Source organism: Sinocyclocheilus rhinocerous, unplaced genomic scaffold (assembly GCF_001515625.1).
Source record: "Sinocyclocheilus rhinocerous isolate Xijiao unplaced genomic scaffold, SAMN03320098_v1.1 scaffold688, whole genome shotgun sequence".
Lineage (NCBI taxonomy): Eukaryota > Metazoa > Chordata > Actinopteri > Cypriniformes > Cyprinidae > Sinocyclocheilus > Sinocyclocheilus rhinocerous.
In genome coordinates this window covers 1,670,690-1,680,630 of record NW_015651641.1, presented here as the reverse complement: position 1 = coordinate 1,680,630, position 9,941 = coordinate 1,670,690, and the positions used below count along the sequence as shown (strand labels likewise).

General features: G+C 36.6%; 1 protein-coding gene across 1 annotated transcript in view; it reads left to right on the top strand.

Annotated features, from left to right (window-relative positions):
• Positions 1 to 9,941, top strand: part of LOC107713343 (protein phosphatase PTC7 homolog) — an 18,749-nt gene that overhangs the window by 5,666 nt on the left and 3,142 nt on the right. The window contains exons 2-3 of the mRNA XM_016518826.1: positions 3,934 to 4,113; positions 7,115 to 7,313. Coding sequence (XP_016374312.1) covers positions 3,934 to 4,113; positions 7,115 to 7,313 — 379 coding nt within the window. The remainder of the gene's footprint in view (positions 1 to 3,933; positions 4,114 to 7,114; positions 7,314 to 9,941) is intronic.

The window sequence follows — 9,941 nt, the reverse complement described above, 5'->3', positions numbered from 1 at the left end:
ATATTTAAAGAATTTGCCACTAACGATTCAAACGCGAGTTTTTTGGGCAGTGTAGAGTAGCGCTTGTTGTTTGTCGTTTCTCTGATCACAAATGCAGACATGGTTTTATGTTTACGCGGCGAGATGCAACGCACCGCGTAAAAAGACAGTATAAGTCATTATAATCAGTAATTATGTCCCCACTGGATGCAACAAATGCCTAGTTTATAATGGGTTTTACTGGTTTTGTCTCGTTGCGCCGGGACATGGCAGGCATCACAGTATGGTAGGGGCGTAACATTTCCGTCACACGCTTGAGGTATTCGGCCAATCACAATGCACTGGATAGCTGGCCAATCACAGCACACCTCGCTTTTCAGAACGATGAGCTTTGTAAAAATCTACGCGTTTCAGAAAGGCGGGGCATAGAGGAGAAACAATGATGTACAGTATGTGGAAAATAATGTGTTTTTTTTTTACCTTAAACCGCATAAACACATTTCATTACACCAAATACACAAAATAATGTTCTTTTTTAGCAACGTCATATGACCCCATTAGTTGAGTCATTCTCCCTGCACTTGCAATTTACTTATATTTGTGTAAATATGCATATTTTGCAATCAATGTAAAATATACAAATTCTGTAAAATCAGCATATTTAAATCAATAGTTTTATATTTATTATGTCACTGGAGAGGCTTCATGAGATTGTAGTTCATTCCCTCATTAAAGTTATTAAGTACAGATTTTGTCTTTTTGTCTGATACGTTTTTGCTTCAAATCAAAGTTTGTTGTGATTCACTTCACAACTGGTTGGTTTGTTTGCATCATCTCCCTTTATAAACTTGATTTATTTTAAATAATTTGTCTCTGTTTGTCTCTGTCCACTGAGTCTAGTGAATTCCTCTATTTACTGTCACATGTCTTTTAAAGGTCAGTAGATGATTTTCACTTTCCGCTCCAATTAGCTTAATGAACCGGTCTTATAAAACAGGAAGAAACCGCTCAGGGGTTTATTTGGTGCCATTATTAATTCAGTGGTCTGTTTTCTCAGTGGTTCCTGTTGAAGTTTCAGGGGAACCTTTGAAATCCCATTATCCGTTGGATGCGAGTTGTTCAGTGAAACACTTCTCCAGGAGTTCGCAGAGATGTGCTCGGTCACAGCCAGAAACAGTCCTTAATCCAGCAGTCATTACAGCTGATCATTGGCACCAATCACATATGTAGCTTTTTATTGTCTCAGTTTTTGCAGACATTTGATATTCCATTTAACAGCAATAAAAAGTGATCATATAAGACGAAAGAACGGCTTGCTTGGAGGTTTCAGTTTTATCATTTGTAGCTGTGCCAACTGGAAGTAATGCGTTATTTTCACTCCTGTTGATGGTATGCCCAAAGTCTATAAATATGGTAACACATTATATCCACGTCATATTATATGTCATGCATTTATGGCCAAATTGTGCAGCCCTACAAAAATGCACAGCAAACCAATTTTTTTTTTTTTTACATTTTAAAAATCACAATTTTTTATCAGAAAAATCTCAATTAGATTTTTTCCCCCCAAATCGTGCAGTACATGGTTATATATGTTAATATATAAAAAATGGCAATGATACCCATTTTAATTCAGCTAACTAAATACAATGGGTCAAAGACATGTTCACAATAAAGAACATGAAAAACATAAAGTAATTTAAAACAAGTCAAATTCTTAGAAATATTATCTTTCCATTCATGTTCATTTAATTTGATTTTGCAAAACGTCTATACCATTTTCAAGAAAAGTGTCAATTGAATGTCTGTGAAATTGTAAAACGTAATAAATATCATGTTCATAAATTTCATTGTTTTTGGGCAGTCGCATGCACCACATGCCATGAGACACTTTTTAAGACCAGTGTAGAAATCGAATAAACACCCATCTGTCATTTAACACGGTACGTTAAATACAGATGCAGCACATGTGCTCTCTGGGTGACTGTTTGTCACAAAGTTGCGCTTCATACATAAAGTGAACTCATTGTATGGCAGCGCTGGAATCTGCCTTCAAATATGTGCTGGTGTAAACAGATGGATGTTTCTCTGAGGGCAGTTTCCTTTAGTTCTTTTGCTATGGTAAATATGGTCGTCTCAGGTTAATGTTTATGAAACAAATGTTTGTGTATTAAAGATTTGAGTCTTGGAATCACTTATGTGACGTCACGATTTGGCCTGGATATTGGACGTCTATGTGGCGTTATAAAAAACGTTTCGTCCTGCAAAGTGTTACGATACAGTATGCACCAGGTTATATTGTCACATTCTCTTTAAGTATTTTTTTTTTTTTTTGCAGCGTTGTGATGAACAGTTGGTCTTGTTTGCAAAGCTCCATTGAAATGTTAATGGTAGCTTAATTTGTGCTGCTCTAAAAAGTGTTTAACTCTGATAAGCCGCCTGGATCTCTCTTTGAGCCCATGCAATCTCTTGATTCAGTAGCTCAGCTGTTTTCAAACCAGTGAAACCTTACCAGTAATAAGGTTAGTAGCAGTGTAGTGTGTGCAAACGCTGCAGTATTTTATTTGTTATTGCTGTATTATATTGCAGGGTCACATATGCAATTGCTCTGTACACTTCAACAGTTGTAATACGATATCATATTTTTCAGCGTCTTTTTTAAAAACGTATTTCAACAAATAATACACCTAAAATGTAAAAATATGAAATCTACTGTATTGCAAAGTTTGCATTCTTTTAATTAAGCTAAGAGGTCACAGCCATCTTCTATTCGTCACGTCGGATTTTCAAGTTCAGAATTTTGTGGGCTAAAAAGGCTTCAATACATAGCGATATATGAAGCACAACTCGCATTCACTTGAGCGAAATCTTCACTCAAGGTTGTGCGGATTCCTATTAAAATTACTGGATTTGGCCATCGAAAATTGGCTAAGCAAGGTGATTCAGTCATTCAGAACAGCAGTTCACTGATTTGAGTTTTTGCATTGTGTTTTAGGTTTTATTTGATTTATTACTAAATGTTATTTTTTAATTTAGTTTATTAGTAAACACTCTTCATTACTAAGTTTTTTTTATCACCATTATAATTTTTTTTCTTGCATTTTGTGCAGTTTTTCCAAGATAACTTCAATCCTGCCGCACTCATTTAGTTTTTTTATTTTATTTTAACATATACTATAATTCCGTAATATGTCATTAGATAGTCGTTTAAAATGTAACCTTAAACATTTTCTTATTTAGATGCTAGTTCGTAGCCTGTTGTGTAGCTAACTACTTGTTTAAAAGATGGTAACAATTTTAAATTCCGTGTTTATATATTAAATAAAATGGCAGTGTTACATATTTTAATATAATTGTTAATTAAATGTAATGGATCAGTGACATGTCCACAATAAAGAAGTTTTAAATCTAGTTTAAAACGTGTCAAGTTCTTAGAAATGTACTCTCATTCATGTTTGTTTCATATGATTTTGCAAAACGTTTATACCATTTTCTGTTGTGTAGCCGAGTACTATAAAGAAATGGTAAATACTTAATCCTTAAATCGTTGAATTTAATTTATAGCTTTTTTTTAACCGTTTGCACCATTTTCGACATGAGAAGCTAGCAGTGCTTGAGTTGTCTGGAATAAAAGAATAACTGTAAAAAATAACCAGTAGTTACTAGCTACCTGGAGTTTAAGTGGTTCACAAGATTTACATCTAACATCATCTTTGTTGAAAGAAGGCGTCAGACGTGCTGTAGCAGACGGCCGTTTTGCGTTACCATCACAATGCACAGTCAGTCAAGAGGTCAGGAAGGAGGATTGTGGCAGCTGCCATCTGTCTCTGCAGCGTCAGACGCTGCCATCTCTTCCTTCCGTTTCGTCCGATTGTCAGAAGTTAGGTGTTAAAGCTATTAGGGTTGAGGAAATGACGAGTTTACAGTATCTTTCTCCTTGTGTTTTCCTCTCAGGTGTTGCGGATGGCGTCGGGGGCTGGAGGGATTACGGCGTGGATCCGTCGCAGTTCTCCGCCACCCTGATGAGGACGTGCGAACGGCTCGTGAAGGAGGGCCGCTTCACTCCCAGCAGCCCCGTGGGCATCCTGACCTCTGGCTACTATGAACTCCTGCAGAACAAAGTACCGCTGCTGGGTAAGATCATATCCACACACGCACACCAAACCATACGGTGAGTCACACACACACTGCCGCTTTTACAGAATAAATAAATTAAACAGCTGCAGGATGACTCCCAGTCCTTGTGTCGTGATGTACAGTATTGATTCTTGTCCAAGTTTTTTTCCCAATGTAATGTCAATAAAAAAAAAGATTGACTGTTATGAGTCGCAAATTTCAGATATCTCATGCAGTGCTATTTTAGTATTATTTATTTTCTATTATAGAATTTATTAATATTTTGAATGAGCTTTTATTTTTACATTTTTAGTAATTTTATTAGTTTTTTCTATTTAGCTTTTATTTTTGTTGTAGTTTTAGTATTTGTGGTATTTCAACTTTAATATTTTATTTCTTTTTTTTTTCTTTTTTTCATCTAATATTTATATATTATTTTATTTCAATTAACAAATTTTTTCTTCATTTAGTTAACAATAATTACACATTAGTGATTGATTTTGAATGTTCTATATAGGCAACAACTAAACTCCCAATTAGGACTGTCACAATTCCTCGATTAAAATCGAGTGCTCGATTATAAAAAAATCCTCGATTGCATTTTGCCCGTGATGATTAACCGGCAAAATACCGGAAGTGGCGCATTCCACAGACGAGAATCCATGAAAACCATTATTAGACCGTCTTCCAAGGCTGCACAAAATATTAAAACCATTTAAAAATGTGAATTCACAAAGGCTGCGATTCAATTAAATAAATATATGCACTGCGGGTTTAATATGTGCTTTATTTACATGCGTGTAGGTTACATGCATCTCAGAGCGGCTCCGTTCACAGTAAATGCTGCTCCACACAAACAGTCATCATTTGCATGCGCGGAGCGTCTCAAACTTCATCTCTGCATATGCTGTGAGTCTGAGTTGCTTATAATGCACATCTGGGAACAATGTGCACCATTCTATCAGATTTATAAGGTAAATCATTTATAAACCTACACCAACACAGGAGAATACAACATCTTTCTAAATATGCTCACTCTTCATAATGACTTCAGAATAAAAGCTTAAACCTTCGCTCTGAATTTGCATGTTTTGATGTGCACATGTTCTTGTTCAGGAAATGACAGCGGCTCTAGCATTTCTATCATAAAGAAGTGGCCAAATATTAAAGATTAAGTGGACATTTGAATTAAATGTTGTTTAGTCAATAAGTATTTGACTCCGCTTCGTCCACGGTGAAAGCCGATCCGGCGATCCACAGCGCAAAGTTGAAGTATTTCCTCAGCGACCAGCACGGATCAGCTCCAGGCATGATGAAGCAGATATCGTCCTCTTTTGGAAGACCAAACAAAGTAGTTTCGCTTTCACAACGAAACACACAGCGTCTTCACGACATGGCGGCGGCGGCAACAATACTACAGCGAGAATAAAAGTTACACCTTCTTTCTTTGCATGAACATTTGGGCGGCCCACACAGTGACGTAGACATGTGGGGGCGTGTTAGAACGAGCCGTTTTAGGTAGGCGTGGTTGACTCTTAACTTTTATAAAGAATATCTCTTTGAATTTGAGACTTTAGTCTTTGCAACTTTACAGATCTTCTTTATGCACCAAGAGCTTGTAACACTCCAAAGAGTGAAAAAAGGAAAAAGGAAAAATTTAAATTGCATCATATGACCCCTTAAAATAATTTAAATATCTTAAAATACTGACCGTTTGTTTATTGTTTATCATTGTATTTGAAACAATCCTCTTTTTGTAAAGTGTTTGGCATAACAAAATGGAACAATTTTCACTGAGCATGTCTTAATAAACAGCAGAAATGATATTATTTATTAAGGTTACTTTAACTAACAAATGGTCCAGAGGCGTTTTTAACCTTGCATGTTTCTGATGTAACACTAAGAGCAAAGACTGAGAGTAAAGTTAGATTCTCAAACAAGGCATTGGATTACCAAGCATGCAACCGGTCGTCTTTTTCCTGAAACCTGACATCACGGGCTGTCAGAAATGTCACTCTGAGTTGTTTACCTCTTTAAAAAGTGACCTGCTTTTATTTTGGGAAGGCACGTGGAGCGATAAAGGTCTGTGGGTGACCGTTCTAAGACAAGGTCGCTTGGACTACAAGGCTTTGGCCAAGGATCGAGGGAAGGAAAGATTGTGACAAACTGGGAGGCCATCAGCATACAGCCTAATTAGAGATGCCTGTATTTTTAGTGTTCAGCCTAAAATGGGATCAGTGGGGAAATGCTACTTTAAAAAAAAAAATAGGTTAACAAAATGGTTTAAATTTGTTAACGTTAATTAACGTGTTAGGTGTCATGAACTAACAATGAACAGTACTTTTACAGCATTTCTGAATTTTTATTTTCTACATACACTACTGTTCAAAAGTTTGGGTCAGTAATATTTTTTTATGTTTTTGAAAGATGTATCTTTTGTTCACCAAGGCTCCATTCATTTGACCAGAAATACAGTAAAAGCAGTAATATTGTGAAATAATATTACAATTTAAAATAACTGTTTTCTGTTTGAATATATTGTAAAAATGTAATTTATTCCTGTGATCAAAGCTGAATTTTCAGCATTATTACGTCAGTCTTCAGTGTCACATGATCCTTCAGAAATCATTCTAATATACTGCTTTGCTGCTCAAGAAACATTTCTGATTATCAATGTTGAAAACAGTTGTGCTGCTTTATATTTTTGTAGAAACGGTGAACGTTTTTTTCAGGATTGTTTGAGTAGAATGTTCAAAAGAACATAATTTATTTTAAAATCGAAATCTTATGTCTCATTATAAATATCTTTACTGTCACTTTTGATCAATTTAAAACGTCCTTGATGAATAAAAGTATTAATTTCCTTAAAGGGGTCATATGATGCTATTTTAAAGATCATTATTTTGTGTATTTGGTGTAACAGAATATGTTGACATGCTTTAATGTTCAAAAAACACATTATTTTTCAAATCCTGTACATTATTGTAGGTCCTCTATGCCCCGCCTCTCTCACTTCTAGGGAGTAGCACAGCTTGTATAGTCATTCTGGATCGTCGGAGTCACAGGATACACACCTGTAACCTGGGAGACTCTGGCTTCTTGGTGGTTCGGGGTGGAGAGGTGGTCCATCGGTCAGACGAGCAGCAACACTACTTCAACACACCCTTCCAGCTGTCCATAGCCCCGCCGGGGGCAGAGGGCGTGGTGTTGAGTGACAGGTGGGTCGGTGACACTCGCTGATAGCGGATACACTCACTGCAGTATCACAGATGGTTGTGTGTCACAGATCAGTGTCACAGACATCTTGCGCGTGGGGCCATGTGGCTTTTACATCAATTAATAGTGTAAGATGCACCTACTGTAGGAGCCGACACGTTGATCTGGTGCTTACGCAGGCCATGTGAGTTTGATTTATCACGTTCAACCCTCTTACTTCCATCATTCCCTGTCCTGCCTTTCTCTACTGGATCTATTCATTTATTAAAAATACATTAAATATGCAATTAATACATACAGTGAATATACCTCTGCTGTAGCAAGTGTTTTTAATTTATTTTAAAAAAGCACGTTTTTGTAGCAAGTTTTTAATTTATTAAAAAATATATATATATTTAATATACAAACATCTTTTTTGGGGGGGGGGTATTGTAGTAAGATTATATCTTTATTGGGTCATTTGGCATAATTATTGTTTCAGCAGTTAAGAAGTTTTGGTAAAATATTATAAACAATTGTAAAACATTTGCTAAATCAAAGTCATGTGTTGCAACCAATGTGCAGAAACATGCTGAAAGGAAAAGAAAAACAGGAAAAACTTTGTCAGGGTCAATAAATCAAGTAAAGTGGAGATTGTAAAATGACACACAACCTCCAAAAACTTTGAGTTAATAAAAAAAATAAGATAAATAATTTAAAATAGTTAATTGCGTGCATAAACATATATTTAAGGTGTAAGGTAAATGTTAACACTTGATCATGGTTACACCATTTTTTTTTTTTTGAGTCTTAAATTGTATGATTTTTTTAAACCATTTGAAAAATTTCTGAATTTCTAGGAATATTGAATATGCATTATTTTTCCTTTTTCAGTGATAGCAGGTATTAGTTGAGATTCTCCTGAACCCTGTAGAAGTGAGAACAGCCAAAGAGTTCCGCCTAAAGCACTGTGTGTGAGTGTTGGCCCAAATATTGAATGTCAAGGCCTTGTGATTCTAGTTCCTCACTGCTGCAGTCTTGCCAGAGGCACACATCCAAACATGCACGCGCAAATACCTAAAACCTCCAATCAAAGAGAGAGGGCGGTGAAGCAAACCCATTCCTTTCAGCCAGTCAGCATTGTGATGAACACTTGTTTAAATTTTTTTTTTTTTCAAGTCCCAGTAGAGGGCATGATTATTTTAAGCTCCACATGTCCTGCTAAATTTATGTGGGACCTTTAGTTTATGTCGTCCGGAGTCAGTTATGGCAGACCTCCACACAAAACTCTCATCTAACTTTCTCATATGCAGCAGGGAATCTGACCTGAGTGTTGGGTTCTAAGTGTGCCTCACTTGCACTAAAATATCCACTTACCTGTAGTTTTACATGAATTTTTAATTCATTTTGGAGCCTCCTTTGAGTTCCATGTTAACCTGGAACTCAAAAATGTAAATGTTGAATTTTGAAATCTAGACAGAGTTCAGGTGTTGCAAGTCTTCTGAGATAGAAATGACTGATCATTTTAGTCATTTAGCAGATGCTTTTTTTATCCAAAGAAAATTCATTTGAGAAACAATTTATCATAAAGAGGCAACAATATTCTTAGTACCAGGTTCCTCTGTTGTTGAGGTTAGAGTTAACTGCTAGTGGAAGAGGTGTCTTCTTGAACTTTGCGATAGTCTAAGCACATCATGTAGAAGTTTGTTCCATCACAGAGGAACAGAGATAGTGAAGCTTCTAGAAAGTGACTTTGTACTTTGTTGTTTGAACAGTCCTCTAACCTTAAGTAGACTTACAAGTTTCACGATGCTGTCTATGTTGCTTAGCCACTTGTACCGGTAAGCCATTTAAAAAAATTAATACCGTGTGCGTAATTCAAACCGGTTTACCATTTGAACTGGTATATTGCCCAGCAGTACTTGAATCCGATGCTAAATCTGTGTAGGGAATAAATTTGCCTCATGTGTGCCTTTTGAGATGACTGTAGTTAATCTGTGGGATTTTGCCGTGCAAAGGTAAATGTGACTGCACCTTTAGTAAAAAATGTATATGTCCCCTTTTTGCCTTCTTAAATGTGACCTATAATCAGAGCGCCAATACTTACCCAATGCACTAAGACAGATTAAACTAAAACTCAAAGAATTTTGAGTTTGAAGAGGCCAGCCTGGATTCTAAGAAAACAACCTGACTATTGGATTTGGTCCCGAGGTCATGTTGGGTCTGGACGAGTTCTCTTAACCCCAAGTGTCCATTACCCTCCGTTTAGGTCAGGCTGATCTCTGCCCTGTTACCCTCTTTGTGCTACTGCTTGAGTTTCAACCCTGATCAAGTGTCTTAGTCTAATTTAGTGGACTAGATCATTGTCTTCCCATTAGCATTTCTACTGGGGCTGCACGATAAATCGAAATGGAATCGAGATCGCGATTCGACAGAAGCTGCGTTTGTCATGCGTATCTTTCAGTGAAGCACGGTTCTGTGATCAGCAGTAAATCTCCATCCAAAGGCCAGAGGGCGCTCTCGCGCTGAAACTCCAAATACGCCTCGCAGAAGAAACCCAGAAAATGATCACTGAAAAATCGCTGCAGCTGAATAAACAGAAGATTCAACAGCTTTCATTAATTCAACGTGACTAATAAACACACGAATAC